At 32.9% G+C, this 25,291-nt stretch overlaps 1 protein-coding gene across 1 annotated transcript; it reads left to right on the top strand.

The window, feature by feature from the left end:
* Positions 1–1,392: 1,392 nt before the first annotated feature.
* On the top strand, positions 1,393–22,903 carry LOC148602198 (uncharacterized). The gene is made up of 5 exons (XM_088554468.1): positions 1,393–1,399; positions 1,631–1,710; positions 20,366–20,436; positions 20,993–21,041; positions 22,165–22,903. Exons 1-5 carry the CDS (start codon positions 1,393–1,395, stop codon positions 22,267–22,269), a joined length of 312 nt encoding a protein of 103 aa, XP_088410594.1. The 3' UTR covers positions 22,270–22,903.
* Positions 22,904–25,291: the final 2,388 nt, after the last annotated feature.

Raw genomic sequence — 25,291 nt, 5'->3', positions numbered from 1 at the left:
TAATATATATTTTTTTCTTGTAAATTGTTCTTTGTGCTGATGTTACCGCTGATTTGCCAATTATGACGCAATACTATTGCGGTTCCAGTCGTCCCGGTGGTGTAATATGTACTTTGTCAGATATATATTGGACTTGACTTGATTATGGATCGGACTACTATTCGGCGATTTTGTTGTTATGGAAATCTTTTAATTTTTTATCTCTTTTTTTTTCGGAACCCTAGCCGGGGGTTAGGGCGCTCTGCCCACAGAGCAACTGGGATGTGTGCCCTAGGTGGTAGAATTGGGTACCCCTGGCGTGTTACATGCTGGGGTTGTCAGGCTATAATACGGAAAACCTGACCGCAAACCATAGTGGTGCACCATGTTGGGAAAGATGCCACGTTCCTCGCACGTTAAAGAACCCTACTGTGGTATTCTCCCGGAGTAGGAACCATAGGGCTCCGCCACAGGAGGCTAATTTGCCCGACCCTACCCATCTCCCCCTATTTCCACTGGCAATCAAAATTTGTCGACCCCATTATCCTTATGTCCCATCCCTTTTTCATTTCATCATCATTTCATGTTGTTCATTTTATCATCAATTTCATGTTCATCGTCTGAATATAGCTGAAATATTGCAGCTCGGATGTTAAACCCTAACAAACAAACAAACATTCAACTATAAAGGTATCAAATGTACTATACTTTTTTGAGGACTTCATTGAAAATCAACGGGAACTTTACTTGGACATTGTTAATGCATGCATGCCCACTTAAAAATAAGATTTAAGGCTGAAATATCACAGTATTTTTTTCAAAAATATTTTCATATACACATTCAATACTTACTGAATATTTTTTTAGATTATTTTGTTTCTCTCTCTCTCTCTCTCTCTCTCTCTGTATGTGAGAGAGAGAATTTTTTTTTAAATTTCTTCTCTACATTTCTGTTTTGTTTCGTTTAAGTTTGTTACTGTTTAATTAGTTTTATTGGATGTGAGTATTACAATGAGGATCAATCCACATGCATGATGGGATATTAAAGTATTAAAAAACAAAGTGACAAGAAATTAAAATATATTTACGTTTTGTATCAATTAATGAAAATGAAATTTGCTGCATCACCTACACACCTGGACATAATGGTAGCTTTTCACATTTTATTTTTAGGTTTTGCAATAGAAATTGATAACAATCCAACATTTGATCATATCTTGATAAAATATTTTTATTCATAATAATATGTTTATAGCTGTGTTTTGGCTAAATAAGGATAATAACAAAATTACCAAACACTAATCCAATCTATAATCCAGTCAAGACAAAAACAAATCTGCCAAAATAGATATTACACCACCGGAGGAGCTGGGAACGCAATGGTCACGACTTGGTACAAGCATTTTAAACGCAATGTCGGGTTAAATCCAGGTTTTTCAGGGCACCAAACCTCCCTCCCTTGTATGTAGGACATAAAAAACTGAAATACCAAACTTATGATCATACACCAAGAAGTGAGATGAATAATAAATAAATCTGCAAAATTTTACAAATCAATTTTTCGAATTGTATTTATGGTTGAGGGTGGCTGATGTATTTTAAAACACCAACCAATGCAAAGAGATAACTGGTGGGCTTAATGATTTATAAGCTGTCAAATTTACGTGCAACCATGTATCTTATGAACAAAAAGGCCATAAATTTCACTTTGAGCCAGACAGTAGCCTTGCAGTAAGTTCTATACTAAGTTATCAAATTTCCTTTATCTCCTCTACGGTTTCTGGTTTTACAGTTAAAGAGATTGTTTCACGCAGATAAAGTGTCCAAAATGGTGAAATAAACGAATATCCAATCATTTAAGGGAACATATATCAATTGTATCTGGTACTACAGAATAAGAAACACATGCATAGTGTTATTAGAAGTACCCAGACAAGACTATACCGATAAAAGTTAATCAGTTTATGTGACAACTTCGCAAAAAGCTGGAAATTATTAGCTAAATATGAATTATTTATAGTTATTTTAATCAGCACTTCAAAGGTATTACTCAATTTCATAAATATAACGTTTAGCTAACGTCGTGACTTTTGTCCTTAGAACTATTTCTACATATTATATTTCTAAGATAAATTTGTACATTAATCGTAATATGACAGTCAAATTGTATTGTTGAATCATATGGATAATTGATAAAGTTAATTGTTTTCCGAAACGAATTTATTAACTTATTGTTTGTAAATATATTTTATGATTTGTTATACAATTGATAATTTTTCCTGATCTTACTGACTAAGCAGTTAAGAGATTTTTTTCATCGTTTTTGGTTAACAAACATCAATTACTTTTAATACTTGGAATACGAAACACATGCACAAACATATGAAATACGACCAGACAAGAATATACTGATAAACGTGTAGAATTTATGAGACAAGGTTACGCAATACTGTAGAATGTGTCTTGTTTGAATACACTTCAAAGACTTGCTCTAATTTTATCATTTTTTATATACTTGAAATGATAATTTAATAAATTTAAACAAATAAATTATCACTTGATACCAAATAAGTTTGAGCTTTTTTAAACCCCCTTTCACATTTTTTCAAAATAAATATCGATCAAATTTATTAGTTTGAATGTTACTACACTGGAGAATGAGACATATGTAATTGTATAAAAATGTTGGACATTTGTTTAGTCAAATCCGAATCTTTCATTTTCTTGTTACATCCTTTACGCTATTCTAATAAGAATGTTATTTTTCTTTACAAATTATGTGATTATTTTAGCATCTTTATTTATAGACAAACAAGGGAAAAATAATCTCTTAATTTGAATAATGTATTAACCTGTTTATTGATTAAATATCAGTTATCAATTATCAAAATAAATAATTACTTGCAAAATAAAGTTGGATATCCACATCATCAATTACCTTTCAAGTTTTACTATCATCACATGCTAACCCACGAAATATTTTCAAAAACAATATTTTCACATGTTATGAAATTAAATCATTTAAATTTAGTTCTGTCCACACAAACGGAGTAATTCACATTATATACTCGGTCACGAATGAATTCTTTGTTTTTCTAAGTTAACATTTTAAGTCATGTTTTAGCCGATAGTTATATTATACATGTGTTTATAATTCGATGGGTTTTTTTTGTACGTTTTATTTTTTTAATTTTGTTTTGTTTTGTTTTGTGGTTTGTTTGTTGGTATGTTTGGTGTTTGTTTGTTTGTTTGTTTGTTTGTTTTGTTTTTGTATGTTTTATGTTACTTTAATTTTTATATATTTGTTTGCTTTTTTGGGGATTTATATATCAAATAATACATGCTTTTGTTTGTATTAAGAAAAAACATTCATAGAGATAAAGGGTATACACAAACAAAAGTTTAAAGTTCATATGACAAGATTGCAAAAAATGGTATGTATGAATTTCATATTTCATATTTCTTTCTATATCATATATTATTTGCTAAAATCATCATTTTGCATATGAAATGTTCAACAAAATTTGGTTGGTCTGCTCTTATTTCATTGATGAATATCAGCATAATCTGCTGTGTCTGCTTGAGTAAAATATGTTATTGCTTTGATAATTTGTATATTCGTTCTCGAACTTCAATCAGCAAAACTCACTAGTTAGTGATGACCTTAATATTACCTGTAATCAACTAAAATGACACTTTGATTATTGATAGGGTGTCAGTTTTTCATACCTTTTTATGAACCAAGCTGACAGAATGGGTGACGAGTTAGTAAGGGTTATTCTCAAAGATTCATTTCCAACTAGTAATTTATATTGATTATTTAGGAGAAAACTTGTGTTCGAGAAATCCATGGTTATTTTTATTGATTTTGTAGGAGAAAACTTTTGTATTTTAACTTGCGTTACAGAAATCCCGGGTGTTCAAGCCATCCGAGTTCGAGCGCGTGAAGTTCGACTATACATATATCATAAAATAAGCTTTCAATACACTAATTAAAAACATTGATAATTTGCAAGTTTAAACTTTAAAGTCATCACTTTCGTACCTTTGATTTGTAGAAAGCGTGATTTTGTTTGTTCCTATATGTTACTGAACACACAATTATCACTTGCCGCGGAGTTATGTAAAAACAAATATTTTATAGACAAACAAGTTTATCATATCAAAATATTGTTTTATTAAATCAATGTGGTATTTATGCATGCCTTTCTATTCGATTTGCTCAGTCACGGAAACTTTATCCAACCTACGCTTATGATACATATTTACGCTATTTATAACACAATTACAAACATTTTCACACAAATTTTAATTTTCAAATTAGTCCTTCGACTTGATGATTCCATATTTCTAAACTGAATTCAAAGGTTTTTGCTGACATAACTCATTTACCAATTCTACATTGTTCTGAAACAACGAAAATTCCAAAGTCTATCTTTCTAAAATTTACGACCGTTACAGTTTGGTCGACATTCTAAACAATTATTGGTCAATGTTCATTTATTGTTTTGAAACAAAGAAAATGAAATCAATTTATTACAAATAACTTATCTGATTACCAATCACACCTTCAAAGTATATCAGATAATAACGTACTTTATGCCTTGTGGTTTATCTTTTTGTTTTGATCTGTTAAATAATTCTAGACTGAAATGTTTTTGTTCCTTATCGCTGGTACCCGTGTTATTCAACTGGGTAGATTGCGTTTCTGCTAATTCAATTACCTGTGTTCTTAATTGAATATCAACAATTGTGGTAAATAGAATCTACCCTTCCCATTGAGTGGGTTTTCGTGAGTGTCTGTTTCGGAACAATATATTTTTCAATTACACCTGACTTACCTGACACGACATTTTCACAGGCATGTTTTTGAACATAAGTAATTCAATTACATCTGGGTACACTTGAGAACACATGACTAGTTTAGAATTTAAACTTAAAATTCATATTGTGGTTTGTATGACACACACGATGAAGCACTCGGAGCTCACATATCAGGGCTTAATATCAGGATTCGGAAATCTAAACAACTTTATCATTTGAATCTGAATGACTTCAGTATGCCCACTGAATACCTTAACTTTGGTCACAAAAATGGTCCCCATGGTTGTTGAAAATGAAACAAATGCAAGTTGTTCACAAAGAAGTTGGTACGGTAAGGGAAAAAATTTGCCCCAAAAACAAAGAAAATTTTATCTTGTTTCTCCAGCTCTTTGATGTGTTTTATAATTCAATTGATTGTTTTATGATAATAATTTTTGATAATAATATTTATATCGTCGTATATGCCCTTCAAACTTGGCTGAGATTGGGAAAATCTGTTAAAAAGGCTGGGAAGCACCGAATTTTGTGCAGTTTTTCTCTCTTTTATCAATGGCCACATGTGCGTTGACTCTCGTGCTTTATACATTTTGTGTATAATTGCCAGTTACAACTCGTGTAAAATATCTTCAGTCAACAGATGTTTTCCCATTCCCGTTTCACGCAAAAAACCATCTTTAAAGTTTCAGAAATGTTATAAGTTAAAGGTTTTTGTAAAAGTTACATATATTCATACTTTTAATAAGCATTAACGTCATAAATATCGTCAAAAACATCTTATATTCAGTGTTTGCGACCATTTTACTAAACTGTTACTACCTTGAAATCAGCTTTCATCAAATTTTCAAAAAATGCCCAAATTATGAGGCCAAAAGGGTCCTTGCTGATCTTCCTCCTTAAGAGAGGGAAGACAGGGGCTACAAATGAAAAATGCATAGTATTAAACTTATAAGACAGTTGATTGGAGGCAATATTCTACCAATGCATAGTTATAATTCATTGTATCTACTGTTGATAAATAAGAATCGATTGAATTGCACAACAATTAATATATAAAAAATAAAACAAAATAAGAAAAAAGATCTCCAAATAACTACAATAACAAGACATCAGGGGATGGTTGAGCGTTTAAAAACATTTAATCCCGACACATGCTTTATGTGCCTGTCCCAAGCCATGAACCTGTAGTCCAGTGGTTGTCGTTGACAACCATGTGGTGACCTGTACAGTTTTATTGTTGGTCACTTGGTTTTTGGTGGACGAATGTCTCATTGGCAATCATACAGCATCTACTATTTTTTTTCTTAGAAAATAAACAAAGCTTAGTCATGATATTAAACCAAAAAAACGGATATCTTCATAAGGCCATTTGATCTTAATTTGTTTACTTAAACAATAACATAAAATTTAGTGTGGCACGGAAGAAAAATATTTGAAATCAAAGATAACCGAAAGTTCACAACGTTTCTTTAATAGATGCATCGAGTGTGCTCATTCTTTCATATTTTTCGTAATCAATTCATATTAGGTTTAATGTATACGTATCTATCAATCTCACTGCTACATAACTGAATTATATAAAAAAAAATCAAAATCAAACTCTTTGGTTTGTTTTCTTTGTCTATCAAATTATTGACATTTACAATGCTACCTAATTTTTGATATCCCTTTGAACCTTCTATACACATAAAAAAAAACTCGATACTAATACGGAAATTGGAATTACATTTTGTGAGCGTTGTGCTCGCCATTGGTCATGTTTCTTTTTTATATTGTTTATGTATGACTGATATACCTGTCTTATTTTAAACAATGCTGACTTAATTATTTATACATGTCAATCCAAGGCTGGATAATAAGGGATTACATGAAATTTGATCCTTATTTTTCCTTTCGCTACATATAACATTAATTTTCACCTGACAAAATCGAAATTAAATCATTATTCAATTACATTTAAATCTTTTCTGAAGGAAACACTTTATTTTGACTACTGTTAAATTCAATAGCTCTCTGTTTATCTTGCGACAAAATAATATTTGAAATTTTATCGTAAAGCAATTTACTGGATAGAAGGAAAACAATGCATTGAATCAAAATGTTTTGAGCACAACATAACAATTATTAATGTAGTTACATGACAAGCGTTTGGCAAGTTTGTAGAGAATTTTGTCATGTCCGCAAACGTCAAAAATGTTCATCTTGATAAAATGATTTGATGGGTAGATAACAAGGTGCGATTTGCTTTAGAATCCAGTTAACCTTAAATGCCTAATTGATTCCTAGCAGGTAAGGAGACCATGAAACTCATTATACAACTACAATAAGAAAATTAGATTAAAACGATAGTCTAAAACTATAACATTATACAACAGTTACGACGACGACGACGACGAGATATTTAAAGACTTCTTGAATGAAAGTAATTAGTAATTGGACTTTACTTCTGTAGTACTGAAAATAAATAAATTATTCAGTCATAGAAAGTAAAGTACTGCATCACAAACTCTTACCGTTCTGGTTTTACGTATTTTGTAACAGTTTTGGTGGTGATGTGTTGTTCATAGATTGACCTTCGTTTCACAATATTTAGTATGACATTGGAATATTAATTGGAATAAATTTTAATCCGTAACCTAGTTATTTTAACATAAAATTTTTTTTCTTTATTTATTTATTTATTCATTTGATATTATTATTTTTTTTGTATTTGTTTGTTTTGTTTTGTTTTGTTTTGTTTTTGTTTTTGATTTTGGTTATTGTTTTGTGTGTTTTCTTGTTTGATTGGATTTCACGATCCTCATTTTTTTCATCTGTCTAAAACATGCGAATTACATTTTACACAAAATTAATAAATTTTAAAATACATTTTAAAGAGTAATCAAGGGAACCAAGGTTATAGCGGTAATCAAAAGAGTGTATTCCAGGGACAAAGACCAGACATGGAAAACAGACATACACAACAAAGAACATCAAGTAACTAAAATCATACATACAAAGTAACAAAAGTAATGAGCAACTCGGACTCCACTAAAAACTAGAAACATGGACCAGGTGCACCGGTAGGGTAAGCTCCTCTGCTTTTCTAGAAACACCCGCCGAGTTGCTCATAAAAAGTCAAGTCCGGGGTAGACAAACGAGGAAAGGAAAACTATGACCCGTTGAATAAATCAGTTTTTTATGGTGCTGATGGATACACCATAACGATCCACGAGTTCATGATGACGACCATAAAACTTCTGTAGTGATGACTTCAATCTTGTAGCAACATAACCCTGTTCCAGAAGCCTATTCGTTAGAGTTCTAGCGCGATACAAAAAGTCAGCGTAGTTTCGGCAAGCTCTGGCATAACGTATGAGTTGTGATATGCAGGAGCCGAAGGGATGTTGCCACAGATGAAAGGAAAGTTGACAATTTTTGAATGAACAGTCATCACGTTTGTCGTAAAGTTTGGTCAATAGTTTTCCTTTACAAAAAAACAATATTTTCATATTGCTACATTGGTTCAGGGCACTAAGTATGAACCATTTTGTAGTAACTTTTCATTAAGTTCTTTTTGTATTAACCATCGCTTCTTACAACCACGAAGGATAGTGTACTTTAAGTCACACCACAGAAAGGTATTAAATGTTAAAGAGTAATCAAAGGAACCAAGATTCGGGAAGAAGTCAAAAGAATATAGTCAAAGGATAAAAACCAGACTGGGGAAACAGACACACACAATAACGAAATTAACACGTACCAAGAAACAATAGCAAATAAGCAACTCTGACTCCACCAAAAACGGAGAGAATAAACCAGGTACATTGGAAGGGAAACCGTCCTCTGCTTTTTTAGAAACACAAAATTGAAATGCACAAGCTCCTAAAGTAATATTTATGTCTATCGCAAAATATGCATAATACATGTAGTAATAGACGATGAGAAAGTTACAGCATTGACGACAATAAATCTGTCGGTATAACCGAATTGATTTTGTCAGAAATTGTCCCTCCTTATTACATCAATAATTGGTGAAAGGCAAAGAAATGTAATTAGTGGTGTGCTGTTAATTAAACGAAAATACAAGACAGTTAAATGATTCCCTAGACCGTGTACAGTCAATAATTGATGAGAGAGTCATTATTGTTTTGTCTCTTTATTTCCAATCTATTTCACAAGAAGGCAAAAACAAGAATAACAGTTGGTCAGCCCTATGAAGATGGACAAAGAGCTGATGAAACATCAGAATAATTTTGTCCTGATTTGTAAGATACACCAACAGAGTATCGTAGGAATCCGGAATTTAATGGTGTTTATCATGCTATTATGTTTATTTGAAAAGTAAAAACATAAGCATAGTTTCCACTCAACATTTGTCTCTTTGGTTTTCAATAAGATTTTGGAAATTTCGTTTTGTAATTATTATTAAATATGACTTGATTTTTTATATTGTATATTTGATTTACTAATACGATTTGTTAACCTGATTGATACATTTTTTATATATGTGTCAGTGTAGCCAACAGCAACTGAAATTTTGTTCTGACTGACTTCTACTCGTAACTGCATTTTAGGATAAATGTTTGCATTTATTAAAATTCTCAAAAGGTAAGAACAAAATAATTAATGCACTGTACCATAGTATGATGCATACACAATTGGATTTTTTAACGTCATCATAAAAATCGTAGTTTTCGTGTTATCACGATTTTAATCAACTGTACTTTCACTTTTTTATACAAGTACATTATTAGTTAAAGGTAGCTAAGTCTTATTTCTAAAGATCAGTACCGACAAGAGTTATGTCTTTCTAGAGAACTATAAATTGTCTGTGTAGATTGTCGTGATGGGTTAGACGTTTCTTGATCTTATTGCATCATTGATAGAACAGTAATTAGCTTGAGGTTTTTACTTAGACAAATAATGCAAGGCAGTATGAGCATTTCTTTGTCGATATTCCATGAATAATTAAAAGTCAATTCTGCTTTGCGACAACGGTACCAGTTTCCTTGAAAGTTTTTTTTTTTTTTTTTTTTTTTTTTTTTTTAAATATTTCATGTTTTTCGTTATCATCAACATTCCTATAGAATTTAACAGTTACAGGTTGCATTCATATTGTAAAATAATAATTGGTAAAATAATTTCTACGGAAGAAAGGAATTACATGTACAGGATATATGTTTTTTTTTCTCTTTCGTCTATCCCGGACTTAACATTTTATGAGCAATTTAGCGGGTGTTTCTGGAGGATCGAAGGACACTTATCCTTCCGATTGACCTGGACCATGTTCAAAGTTTTTGGTGGAGTCCAAATTTCTTATTTGATTTTGTTTCTTTGTACGTGTTATTTTGAAGAAGACATTTTCTTTGTTGTGTATTTGTTTTTCCTGTCTAGTCTTCATCACTGGATTATATTATTGGGGTTTCTGCTCGATTCTTGATTCCCTTGATCCGCCTTAGACAATGAAACAAAATCACTCAATGATCTTAGAGTTCAAGAATACAAGGTAGCAGACAAAGGTTATCAAATGTTTCAAAACCATGCAGACAAAAAGACCAATGTTTAAAATTTCTGGACAGACAAGACAAAATGTGATAATTGTCTCTTAATGGTCAAATTATTCCAACCGCCCCAGACAATAAGAGACTTATGGTTGAAAATAGCAATAAATGCAATGCACGAAGTTTACAATAATTCAAATTCGCACTGACAAAGGGGATCTTTGACTTAAAAAGCAAACGAAAATGGCGCTAATATCATTGTAGATCTTCATATATTCCTACGCATATTCATCAACTGTTGAATACAATTAAATTGTATTGGCGAAAACACAAACCAAAGATACCGATGATTGTATAATTCATCAATAATTACCCATGGGTCTTAGTAAGGTTCCTGACAATTGGCGGGAAATGAAGACATATTGGATTACAATTATGCGGCATGATATCCTATTGTTGACAAACGGAATCGTTCGTCTTCACAGAATCGGATCTGGATTGTTTCATTCCGGACTTGATGACAAACTTGTCATGAACAATTGTTCACTGATGAAAAATCGATGATAATTTGCTCCTCATACTGTTTGTAGAATTCATAGTATTGAAAAAGAATGCAAAATCAAAGGTGTACTTTAAACTAAGTAATCACAGAATTTCCACTACAGTAGAACTTAGTTTGAAAATTTAATTAAGGCCCTGTGGCAAAGCACATCATTGAAACTGCACTTTAACGTTATTACGTATTCTCTTTACTACACTATTGCCAACGTAGTTGCATGCTTTAAATAATGTAAAACTAAAACAGCTAAACTGTTTAAGTTTTTTATTTTATTATAGATTTTAAGGAAAACGATAATGTTGTTCTTTATTTGTTTGGTTTAACTTCCTATGTTTACATCAAATTTAATAGTTTTCATTTTGCTTCTCTCAAACTGTGAGTAAACCTTACCAGTCCTGACATCTTCTTGATTTGCAGATATAATTATTGGAGGAATTATGAACTAATTATATAATGCAGCCATAAATACCTTTTTTATATGTAGACAACTTTTATATTTCAGCATACCTTTAAATGAAATCAAGAGAAATCATTCCTAGGATAAGACACTCGTTATTTAACTAAAGCTGAACCAAGAGAATTTACAGCTCGAACCGGCTTCACATTAACAAAAAAAAAACAATTGTGACCAAATGAGATTTAACACTAAAACTTTCTGACTCTTTAAACATTCTAACTGATTCATAATTCAGAACTAATTTGTCTTCAATCTGGTTTCACTTTCAATTAATGATTTATAATGTTGATAGTTCTGAACAGGATTACAGAAAGATGACCAATGTCAACTACCAAACTATAGCATTTATTATATTTTTTGCTTTTATTGTGAAAACGGAAAGTTTACATTAAAAGCTGAAATGATCTGTTACCATTCAGCATTGCCCAATTTCCGATTCAGTCACAGGGGTTCGTCGCAATTGACTATATCATCTGGTTCCCATGGTCAATATCATAAGCGACCCAAAGACCGGTAAAACAATGGAAACAAAAATATTACCCGCATTTCCTGATTAATAGTTGTTTTGATTGAAAAAAAACATTCGGATCATCACGGTTACGAAAGAATAATTTTTCAAGGGAACCAAGATTATTGCGGAAGTCAACCATTTTTTGAGAATATCGCATTTGTACCATTTCGGATGTTGAAAGCAAGCCGAAATCAGTTGCCAGGAATATCTGACGATTAGTGACTTTGAAGACTTCAGTCCTTAATAATCATTGAGCACCTGTCTTGGACGAGTAATCAAGGGAATCAATGTTATGCGGTAATCAAAAGAATGTAATCCAGGGACAAAGACCAGACATGGAAAACAGACATAAACAACAAAGAACATAAAGTAACTGAAATCATATATACAAAGTAACAAAAGCAAATGAGCAACTCGGACTCCAGTAAAAACTGGGAGCATGGACCAGGTGCACCAGTAGGGTAAACGTATGCCTTTCTAGAAACACCCGCCGAGTTGCTCATAAAAAGTCAAGTCCGGGATAGACAAACGAGGAAAGGAAAACTATGACCCGTTGAAATCAGTTTTCATGATGCTTATGGATACACCATAAGGATCCACGAGTTCATGATGATGACCATAAAACTTCTGCAGTGATGATATGTAATAGATAATGTCATCATAAATGCACAATGAGTATTATCTACAGTTTTTATATATTTTAAACGATTATTTTCTTCCATATTGTGGACAATTTTAGCGGGGTAAGAGTACCTTTTTGTCAGAATGGCCTAGACTTTGTTCAATTATTTATCACGACGGCTTTAATAGATGTTACATGCTGTATAATGTTTTGAACGTACATTATTTTAAAGTATGGTATTTGAAAAGTGCCCTGATTGAAAAAAAAAAACAAGTGAAATGGAAGAAAATAAGAAATTCTGAAAATTCCCCTTTTAATATAAGGTCATTATTGCCATCTTAAAACTTGGAATTAAAGACCTGAGATGGTCGGATATGTTAGATTCATGGATGACTAAAACAACAGTGCCCATTCTCTTCTATTCTTTGTTGAAAAAATAGCAAGTTGGGGAAAGAGTAGGTGCGGCAATATTTCACATAAATAGACATGAAAAAATTCCTATATGTATTACTTTTTGGTTCATTTGAAAGCTAAGAACTATATAAATGTACTCTATATAAAGGTACTTTATATATGAAAGTTCGTTTAATCTACGGTATTTTGAAAAAAATGACAATAGTGGATGAAATCTGAAATACTGGAAAATCTTCTTATTTCATTATAATTTTTGTAACCCCCAAACAAAAAACTAAGCGCTTGCATTGAGCAGTTATTTTCTAGGAGTTAGTTTTTTTTTTAATTATTTAGTAAAAAAAAATACTTTATTGAGCTTCCCTGATGTGGAATCAATCAAATGATACCAACTTGGAGACTTTTCTGTCGTTCAATAATTTGTAGAGTTGTAGACTCTTTATGGAAAATTCTTAATTCCATTTTTAGCTTTTTTTGATACATTTTGACTATGAAAATCGGCACAATTCAACAAAAGATTCCCAGATGCGTCGGTTGTTATAGTACTAACAGAAAATACCAATTATCTTTTTTTCACTAAAGCATAAATACTGTAGGGATTGTGACATTTAAAGAATATATTTAAAAAAAAACTGTTGTGATTTTTCATAAGATACTGTAAACTATTTTGCATTAAACTCAAAACCGTAAGGGTCACCGCAACTTTCTTGGTACCATTAAAAAGCTGAGTCATGTGGCTGTGTGGTGATATATATATATGTGTGATTTTACTTTTTACATTTACAAATTGATTTTTGACTCAACGATACATCAAAAGTGGTCGAAAATACAAAAATGCGTCAACTGATATTTTGGCAACAAAATATCGCGTAAATAGGAGTATAATGGTACCTAAAAGAATATTTTGGTTGATGGGTGGTGGGGTGCATGGGGTTTGGGGTATATCACCCCAACTACAAATACGATATATGAACAACTATTGGAAAGGTGGTTTACGGGAGAAAAGAAACAACCAATGGTAGTTAAGCATGAAAAAAAGCGATGGATTTCGGGCATCAAATCTGATGAGGCGATGGTCTCATGTTCATTTCGGCGTGTATACTCGCCAACCAGAGACTAACTGGAGTTTAATGTCAAAACATTCAGTGTTCGTACCTGTTCGTTTCTCATGTTTAATTGTCTTTTATATTATTTTGTCTTTTTCATGGCCTTGGATTTGTTGTAATGTGTTGTTCGTTAGGTACCAGTTCGTTGTTTGGTCAATATATACTTAGATTCTGTAATGGTTTTCATGAATTTATCAATCCACTGCTAATAATAACATCAACAATATCGGCATCGAAGCATCAAAAATAAAAGACAATTTCAATTACATTATTAAATTCCAATGCATTGCCAGAACGCGAGAACAGAAAACAAAGATGACTAGGAAAACAAGACATCACAAAACAACCTAAAGCACTTACAATATGAACTAACATAAAATAATGGGAGTGGCATCAGCATGAATGGTAAGCATGTGGATTAAAAATTAATTTCCACGACTAAAAGTACCTTCACTGTATTATTCAACTACGGCGGAAAGGTAAGATGCATTTCAAAACTAGTACAGTGATATTTTAAATTGGCACCAGTCTCAATATCTGAAGATTATAATATCATTTTTCGTTTTAATGCTACACAAAACAGTAAAGCAGGCGCAAAGTATTTCTACTGGCATCTGACATATCCAGATGAAGTAACACTCAGAGAAAGTAACCATATAGCCTAAAGTGCATAACCAAGATTTTGTACGATCGCAGATTTTCAGTGTTTGGGGGCAATGGACGACTTGGTGGCATGTCACTGACTGAATTTTAGATCGTATCTTTAATCCCACTGGACCTGTGTTCCCATCCTCTGAATTGATTTATTCATCGGGTACATAAATAATTTGTTTTCTTTGATGGCTTCGTCAAGATAATGACTTTTAATTGAAAAATTCTACCTATTCAATTCTTGCCTCTGTACAGATGTGAATGTCGGTCATTTAGTGATGTTGACTGATTTATGTAGTATCCACTAGTCTCCACTACCCTGGGATAAACTTTTAGTATTCTCAGTTCCAGAGACTCCACTACCCTGGAATAAACTTTTAGTATTCTCAGTTCCAGAGACTCCACTACCCTGGGATAAACTTTTAGTATTCTCAGGTCCAGAGACTCCACTACACTGGGATGTCTAAACTTTTAGTATTCTCAGTTCCAGAGACTCCACTACACTGGAATGTCTAAACTTTTAGTATTCTCAGGTCCAGAGACTCCACTACACTGGGATGTCTAAACTTTTAGTATTCTCAGGTCCAGAGAGTTGTTTTGTGTGTTATACTTAAATGAGATCAACAAAGTATTAGTCTGTGACAATTACATATTTTTGTTTGGTTTTTTTTGTTTTTGTTTTTTGTTTTTGTTTTGTTTTGTTTTTTGTTTTTTGTTTTTTTGTTTTTGTTTTTGTTTTTTTTTTTGGTAATCAGGAAGTTGTAATTAGTTTTATGGAAGATTTTGTTTCTGATTTTCTATGTCATCTCTCATTGTCACACATTTTACCTTTCAGAGGATCTCTGCCTTAAAGTACATAATAAAGTTTATATTGATTCAGAACATCATTTGTTCATGTTGAGATAGAAAACATTAGCCATTAGTGTGAAATCCGTGATGACTTTGTGTCAAATTAAGTGTTGCTGTGTTTTACTTTTCTCCCCGAGATGCAACATTGCAAATGGTGGCTCAACATGACTTGTAATTAACTAGAGTGAATAAAATCTTTTTATTTCTCCAACAGCACCTTGTAAATTGAGAAGCATCCATTCCATCGAACATTTTTGTAGCAATATAACGGTCCAAATATGATTATTCCGACGGAGTTTCCTGAAAAAGCCATAATAAAGATATACGTTTCGTATTAATCGTTCGCTCTATATTGCTTTTTCAATAATCAAAATGTCGCTTTGTCTTTGAACAGGGAAAAGTGAATATTCATATTAAAGACTTTTTGTAATGTGAAAAGCTTGTAATTTTTAATACATTTCGGCCATCATTTATTTGTTAAATGAATTGAAAATTTGTCGTATTATTGGATTTGAGTGTTTGAAGTAGCAAATGCATGTTGAGTTTCGGGTCGAGTATCTCCTTTGAAGTCTGGTACCTGGGGTTAACAGTATTTGCTAGTTACACAATGGTATGATGGAATCGAATTATATCTGCAATTTAAAATACATTCCATCGCAATTGTAGAAGGAATAAACTACCAATATGCATAGCTTGGTATTAATAATATTCATCACTGCCTTTAGGCTTCGTATTATTGAATCATTCGACAATGTGTTTTAATCTGTTTTATTCCACTATAGAAAATCGTTACTTCTTAACTATTTTAACTTAGTATATCTCCGAGCAAAACGAATGGGTTTTTTTGCATTACTTCGTAGTGTTGACTTGATGAATATTTCATAGAAACGCATTTAATTATATTCCCAAAAGACCAATACTGGTCTGTTTGTTAAAGTTTAAAGCACTTCTACAGTTTTTCATAGAACAGAAGTACAAAACTAACCTAACACAAGATAAGTATTTAAGCGTTGGGCGTATATCATCCACATCAGGGTAATATATCTTTAAACAACCTTAATGGCCGCAAAGACTGAGTCCATAGATAATCAAAGATCCATTTCAAACTTCACTATTTTTATACAAAAAATACGTTTTGTTAATGTATATCGATTTGTCACACATATATATTTAATATGTTTTTGGCTGCATATTACTTCGTTTAAAAATTTCAAGAAATCAAAGAAACAAGATCGGACTCGACGAACAGTTCCTACAATTTTGATAGTTAAACGTTACACTTTCACAGCATATCCTTGTAATTTAAAATAAACTTCTCGAATGAATTAGATTCTATAGATTGTTTGCAATGACTGTCCATCAAAAATCTCCAATTAATCCATTAATGAGTTATTGTTATTCTGTTATTTGAAGTTTGAGAGAGAAGAAATAGTTGGAATAGTTGCTGCACTATGGAAATAGAAATGGTCTGTGCCTACATTTCATATGTAAATTTAATTGCCAAAATATTTCCGACTGCTGATTACATTTGAGATGAATTCATGATAATTGAAGATGATAAACTGAATTTCATTTTTCATAACGTTTCCGATTGATCAAATAATATGCATCGTTCTAAATTCATGACTATATTAAACCCCAAGCTACCCTTTCAAGACATTCTTTAGTTAGTTCTTCAGGCAAATAGAGATTTATTTCTACGCTTATCAATTGCAACAAACGATATTTGCACATGACGAAACTTCCGTTGTACACAACCTTAGAAACACATGATGACCTTTATCGTGTTTGAAAATGTTACAATATAAATCATTGGTAAAATGTACTCCTGAAGCCTACTTTAAAGAAGCATATCACACTATCCGTTTTCATTAGCTCACGTGGCTGTAGGTCATGTGAGCTATTGCCATCACTTTGCGTCCGTTGTCATCGTCATCGTCGTCATTAACAATTTCTTCAAACTTCTTCTCCTCTGAAACTACTGAATAGATTTGCATGAAACTTATAATGACTGTTTCTTAGAGTATCTTGCACAAAATGACCGTTCGGATTTTTTATTGGTTAAAAAACATGGCCGCCGTTACTAAGAATAGAACATAGGGGTCAGACAGCAGATTTTTGCATATATTTCCATAATTGTTCGGTTTCGCCAAATTCTGATAGGGTAAAAGTATTTAGTATGATGTGATCTATTTGTGGTCCAATTTTGGTGGAAATCTGTTTACCCATGTTGGAGTTATTGCCCTTTTCTTGGACGTTTTTTTGCTGTTCTTATTTTAAAAAATCTTCTCCTCAGAACCTACTGTACAGAATTCAATGAAAGTTGGTATTTTTGTTTTTAGGGTATCCTTAACAACACGAATGTTCGGATTTATGATCGGTTAAAAAACATGGTCGCCTTTACTAAATATAGAACCTAGGGGTCGTATAGTAGTCTGCATATATCTCCAAAACCGTTAGGTTTGACCAATATCTTTCAATTGCTGAAATATCCTTATTATAAGGCCTACAAAAGTCTCCAGGGATCAAACTTGTCAGACGACTCCATGAAGGGTTATTGCCCTTGAATGGTGAAAAATGACTTTTTTACAGTTTTCCGTCTATATCTTGAAACCTATGATAGATAGAATGAAACTTTCAACTTTCAATTGCTGAAATGATTCTTATTATAAGGCTTACAAAAGTCTCCAAGGATCAAAGTTGTCAGACGACTCCGTATAAGAGTTATTGCCCTTGAAAGGCAAAACATAACATTTCTTGCAGTTTTCTGTCAATATCTTGAAAATTATAATAAATAGAATGAAACTTTCGATTGATGAAATGATCAATTTAAAAAAAAATTAACCAGGTGAGCGATTCGGGCTCCTGGTAGTCTCTAGTTGTATTCTATTAAGCATTGCGCGTTGAACTTTCCCTTCGTGTATTTGGTTTGTGTACGATATCATATCCGATTATTAGCTTAGAAACTTAGTATCGGAACCAGTATACCGGTATAGGCTCGTATGAAAAAAGGTAATAATAAAATCAGCGAGCTGATAAACTCTGGGCAATAGTATAATTGAAGGGTCATAATAAAAGTACCTAACTGATAAATTCTTGCCAATAATCTAAATGAAAGGTAATAACCAAATTACCTAACTGATAAACTCTGGGCAACAGTTTAATTGAAGGGAATAACAAAATTACCTAACTGATAAATTCTGGACCACAATCTAATTGGAGGGTCATAAAAAAATTACCTAAGAGATAAACTCTGGGTAACAGTCGAATTGGAGGGTACTAACAAAATCACCTGATAAACTTTGGGCTACAGTCAAAAGAGAAAGTCTGTGGTGTGCAGATTATGGTCATGGTATTCCGATTAGAGTAATCAAGGGAACCAAGGTTTTAGCGGTAATCAAAAGAATGTAATCCAGGGACAAAGACCAGACATGGAAAACAGACATACACAACAAAGAACATAAAGTAACTAAAATCATACATACAAAGTAACAAAAGTAAATGAGCAACTCGGACTCCACTAAAAACTGGGAACATGGACCAAGTGCACCGGTAGGATAAGCGTCCTCTGCTTTTCTAGAAACACCCGCCGAGTTGCTCATAAAAAGTCAAGTCCGGGGTAGACAAACGATGAAAGGAAAACTATGTCCCGTTGAATAAATCAGTTTTCATGGTGCTGATGGATACACCATAACGATCCACGAGACTTTTAACTTCTCTTCTTTATTCTAGGCTTCTTTATTAAGATTTTATTGATCACTTGTTCTCGTCCGTTGAAGCCAATTGCAGGGTGGGGAAGCCGAGTTCAAATGTAGTTGGTAAAATATTTTTCCTCCGATCACTACAGGACAAAAACACTCGTGGGTATAAAAAACTAGTAAAATGGAAAATGCTATGACCATTGTTTGTAAATGTTCTTATAGCATTACATACACGTACAATAAGAACATCGTGCAATTATAGATATAAGCAGTTTGTTGTTAAGAAAAACCGTAGTAGACTTATAACTATTTACTTTTGTTACTTTGTACGTATTATTTTGGTTAGTTTATTTTCTAGCTTTGTTGTGTGTGTCTGTTTTCCATATCTGGTCTTTGTCCCTGGATTACATTCTTTTGATTTCCGCTAGAATCTTAGTTCCCTTGATTACCCTTCCATAGATGCTTCCGGTTTCAAAAATGCACAAAACTTTCATATCTACATTTTTAGCAGTTGTCGTCAAAGGTATTAGAATAAAATGTGATGTAAATTGCCCGCTCAAAATGTTTTATGTCGGACTCAAAATTTCTACTTTACAAACTCAAAATTTTTATCACGAAATCAATTTATTTTCATTGTTTTTTATTCCGAACTAGAATTTCAGATTTGCACCAGAAATTACTACGAGTACAAATTATACACAATTCTGAGTAATTTTCGAGTGCGTCCTTTCATTTCCCTGTACAATTTAGCCAGTTCTGTTGAATGATTGAAATCCTAGTGCGGAATAAAAATTCTGTGTATGTAATAAAAATTTTTGAGACATTTAATAATTGTTAATCTCATTTTTCATAAAACAACCGTTATTTTGTTATCAAAGAGTAACCTAGTAATTTTCATATATATTTAGAACGAAACAAGAGTTAAACACAACGACTGGCCAACAAGATCTCACTCGTAAGAAATACCATAAAGCTCCGTCAAATGGAAAGTTGGGGTCCATCATAATTAAAGCTTCGTCAAATGGAAAGTTGGGGTCCGTCATAATTACAGCTTCGTCAAATGGAAAGTTGGGGTCCGTCATAATTAAAGCTTCGTCAAATGGAAAGTTGGGGTCCATCATAATTCAAGCTTCGTCAAATGGAAAGTTGGGGTCCGTCATAATTAAAAAATACAAAGTATAATTAACCAAAGATGTATACCATTCTAAATTTCAGCAAAAAGAATCACGGATAATTCACTTCATTGTGCAATTTCTAAAAAAAGATCCAGTCGTGTCAAACAAAAGGTAAAAGTAAAAAGAAGACTAAGAATAACTGTTCATTCTAAGGCTGTTTTTTTAAATGTGAAAACATTCTGTCTTATAGTGTGAAAACATTCTGTCTTATAGTGTTAAAACATTCTGTCTTATAGTAGCTGCACAAAATTCTACCAACAAACAACTTGCAACAAAAAAGAAACAACCACAACAAAACCTCCACCATACCATGTAACATGTGACTAACCACAACAAAATCTCCACCATACCATGTAACATGTGACTAATACTGGTAAAAGCTTGCGTGCAGACATACAGAGGCCAATCCATGATGAGTATATCATGTGGTAATTCTGCATGTGTTCTACAGATCAAACCATATATAACGGTCATATTTCATCTTTATATCATGCTCATTGCGACTTGTGTCTGGAGTATTTTTCCCGAATTTTTTGTACCGATGCTGGTTTCTTTTCTGATCTCTATATTGCGTGGTGCAACATGTTTGATACTTACCACATTTCTGAAACTTTATGGGGTAGCTCTGTTTGAAATTATATTTATGTGACACTATTATTTTTTGTAGGTTTAGTGAGATTTTGAGACCTATCTTCACAGGGGAAAATCTTCAACAGGTAATAGTACTTAGCTATAACACTTAAACGCACGTATATATGAAATAGAAATAACAAAATCAGAAAAGCTATTCTAGAGTGTAATTAAAGAAAGAAATCCCAGTGTAGTTTCGGCTTCGTCGTTCCGTCTTCTGACAAATGCCGCCGTCGTCTCGTCGATTAAAGAAAGAAATCCTAGTGTAGTATTGGTTTCGTCGTTCCGTCTTCTGACAAATGCCGCCGTTGTCTCGTCGATTGGAGAAATAAATCCTAGTGTAGTTTTGGTTTCGTCGTTCCGTCTCCTGACAAATGCCGCCGTCGTCGTCGATTAGGTGTAAGCTTTTTCTGCTGGTTGGTCGAACGGGAAAATAACATTGTAAGGTTCTGTTATAGTAAATAGACATTATTTCCGACGGAAGCAATAATATTATAACATACTGCTGCAGATAAGTCTTTGATTTATGTCCACTGGTATCATATTGCCTGTTTTTACGGCACTACCAACAGTCACACTATATATTGACAGATTTGACAGCTCAAATGTTTTGATAGTAAATACCGGTATACAGTCTTAAGATTATTTTTAACCACGAATTATTATCGGTATCATGGAAAATTCATATAAAAATCTCCCTGATAAGTTTGAAAAAAACAATTGTATTAAAAACTCTATTATACACTTTGACACCCAACGTATGCCACGTGAAAGTTCTTGGTTCAAAATCATTAGCGTTTTTTTCAGTTTTTATATGAATTGTGATTAAATGAAATATGATATAAATTGGTTGATAAATGATTATATTCCACTCCAGCAGACATTATATTAGTTATCATATCAATACTATAAGTTTTTCTTTGTAGACATGCAGTTATATGCATGATAATTCAAAGTTGATTCATAATATTCCATAAATTTCTATGATATGCAGCTGATCTTATTGCTCATAATGTTCATATTTCATCTTTATATCAAATCCCCAGACGACCTTTTCCAGAAATATTTTGAGAGCACGGCGTTTGTGTCATTCCTTATCTCCTGTATGATACAAAGTCTTGAACGGTCGGTAATTGTATGTTAAATTCAAATAAAATCCTAATATTCTGTATTACTACGTCTTTCATGATACCCCACGTATTGTTTTAGGTGAATATGACATTTATCAGCCAGAGAACAAGAACGATAACCCCGGACGTGCAACATATACACGTTAATCACCTTGTTAATCGTGAATACATCGCATGTTTGTGAAAAAGAACGTGATAATGATGTAAGCGAACCTTGATGCCAGACATTCGTAAATCAAGGGTGGTTTCTATTTAGAGAAAAAAAATCAGCAGCAAAAGACGATGAAAATTTAGAATGCCAATTTTAAAATAAAATATTTTGTTTAACTTCGGTCCTTCACTAATTGACGAAGTACACGGCATAAATAAAAGGTAGATTTGTGCATGAGGTTATTATATCTATTACATATACATCCGCCTAAAGTCTTTATTTACCATTTCTCTTTTCTTGTGTGTCCTAATATCTACTGCTGCATGTATAATAAGAATGCAATGTATCTCCATATGAATTAATGCATTAAAATCAATATTACACCAAAAAAAACAAAAAAAAACATGACGGCTTCGCGCACAGTACAAAGAGCTATATCTACTTCAACTTTGGAAAATTTTGGTTTTTTCTTTATCTAGTTCTATCTTCAGTAATATATCATGTAGAGTGTGAGTTTCATAAAGCAATACTCGGACATTCACATGAAATTATAAGTTTGACATGAAATTCGTGTATTGCCCTTCACGTGACTTTCATGTATAAAATTTTCGCGTGAAATACTTGTGAAGATTGATCACTCCGTAGATCAACCTAAGACTTTTTTACATTCCCTAGCTCAACGGACCAGTTCAGAAACTGCATTGCATTCTGGGGTTGATATTGTTCATGACGCTTCTCATTGGTCAAAACTTTTATTCATTACGAAGACGCTGCGATGACACACGTAAAGCACGGAAGTTGAATTTCTGAGTTGGTCCATTCTGATGAAACAATGGATGTTTAAAAGGCTGAAATGTTAAAATGCTTGCCATTTTCTTATATTGTGGATATCCTGTAAGTTAATAGGTACTAAGTTTGATCTGTATGTATCTGCCATCTAACTTAAGAGCAACAAAAACCTCGAATATGCATTTTACGACCTCTAGAAACAATCTCTCAATGCACACAAATTATCTACATCATCCATCATGCGTCCAACTACCAACAGATGCATTTGGAAAGTGTCAACGTTCGCGTGAAATGACGAGATTTCGATTAAGTCGAGATGACAAACATGGCTGACGCTAGAGCAACTAATTGGCAAAAAAGAAGAACGCTAGAAATGAATAGTGTCATGTATAATTCAAGATGACAGGTATATGAAACTTCAGAGCAGCAATAATGCTAAAACAGGATTGATGCATGGGGTTCAACATGAATATAATTTCTAAGCGAAAAAATGGAATTTCCGTTATCTTAGCAATGGTAAGCCTTGTCTTTCAAATTATTTGAGAAGCTTTCATCACGATGCAGACTTCACTCATCATCCAACGAACCTGTGAAACCTGTCAAAGATACAGGTTTTTACCACCAATTATATTTACATCTTTAGAACCTACGGTACTGTAAGATTGTATGCATTCAGAACGTAAGGTAAAGATAAATAGAAAAGATTGACAAGCAAACAGACAGTCTGCGTTTAAAGTGTAAAAAGATATAAATGACGGTGACCTGATTTCAATAGCTGTTTCCGATCTACAAAAAGTAAATTAAATGATAATTTATTCATCTTATTTTCGATACTTTTGATGCGTTTTGTCAGTCATTTAACCTAATTAATTTATTCGTATTTATTTAAGAGAAATCAACAAGAAGACAATAATATCAAACTTCAGGATGTTGTCTATGTCTTTTTATGCTAATCCTTTGACTTGGTCTTTTATACATATCGATTACTTTGATTTTTCGATGATTTACCAGCTAGACTTGTTCGTCCTGTCTGTGCATCTTACCTCACCCCGGTTTTTAGTTGGGTTTATGATTTTCGTTTAATATCTACGTGTACTGTTTATATAGTTATTTTTTATGGATTTGTTTTTGGTCGGTTGTCCCGACATTGTCCCGTCATTTTCGTCTTCGGTATTTCCGGGAAGTTATGTCTTCCTTTAAAATTAAATGAATTACAGAAGCTCAAAACAAGTATATATTGTTGTGATGTGCATGATAAGGCTGTATCTCTCCCTTACCAAGAACTTACCGCTGAAGAATTTTTGTTACATTGTCGTCATCAAATTTATTGAAAGCCAAATACGTTATGGTATTGTTGTCCAGATGACATTTTTTGACATTACGACCGGAGGCCAATGTAATCTATTTGAATGTATTATATTTCTTTCCGAAATCTAGACCACGGATTTTTAAACTTTATATTGGACGTGTGTCTCCTGGACTTTGTGAGGACTCTCGGGCTGGTGAACCGGATTCGTAGGCGTTTCCAGTGGAGAATAGCAACCAAGGCTCACTCAATCATACTCTCTAAACTGGATAGCATTGGAAACGCAGGCCTGGTGAAATTAATTCGTAGGTGTTTCCGATGGAGAATTGTTAGCATCAAATGCCATATGCAGTCATGTTATCTAAACTGGGTTACATAGGAAATCACGATCTGGTGAACCGGATCTGTAGGCGTTTCCAATGGAGAATATAGTTGGCATCAAAAGGCGTATCGAGACCTGTTATCTAAACTTGGCAATGATTGATAAATGTTGAAACGGAACAGGTACCGATAAAAAGGGTATAATTCTGTGTTCAGCTGATTAACTTTTTAATAGCGCAATCCGTATGGAACTGAGCAGAAGACAGCTCGTGCAATGTCCTAATCACGTGAGAACTACTGGTTGTCAGGATGTAATGGATATATACCGCGCCCTGATGGTTTTATGCGTTTCCAAATCCCCGTTTCACTCAACGGAACAAAAATTTACGATTATTTAAACGATTTTGCAATTCCATATCAGTGAGTCAACACGTTTTGGAATATTAGAACCAATCTCGGAGCTGGTTTCATTAGGTTTCTCGTGGAAAATATCATGATTTAATGCCAAAACTGTCTAAGATATTTAACCAAAATTTCCATCAATATGAACTCATGCCTTCCATATCCATAAATTCTGCATTTTTGTATTGGGTTCAAGCAGTGAAAATGGCAATATTTCTTTGCACCGAAGTAATCGAT

Source organism: Perna viridis, chromosome 12, assembly GCF_037379345.1.
Source record: "Perna viridis isolate PV_CMFRI_1.1 ecotype Kerala chromosome 12, ASM3737934v1, whole genome shotgun sequence".
NCBI classification, from domain to species: domain Eukaryota; kingdom Metazoa; phylum Mollusca; class Bivalvia; order Mytilida; family Mytilidae; genus Perna; species Perna viridis.
This window is presented reverse-complemented; position numbering and strand designations above follow the sequence as displayed.

Bases quoted from the DNA above. Each gene is read 5' to 3' on its own strand.
- LOC148602198 (XM_088554468.1), top strand. The intron at 1,711-20,365 runs GTAAGTTCTATA...TCTAAATTTCAG, and splicing joins AGCCAGACAGTAGCCTTGCA to CAAAAAGAATCACGGATAAT. The intron at 20,437-20,992 runs GTAAAAGTAAAA...TATTTTTTGTAG, and splicing joins CCAGTCGTGTCAAACAAAAG to GTTTAGTGAGATTTTGAGAC.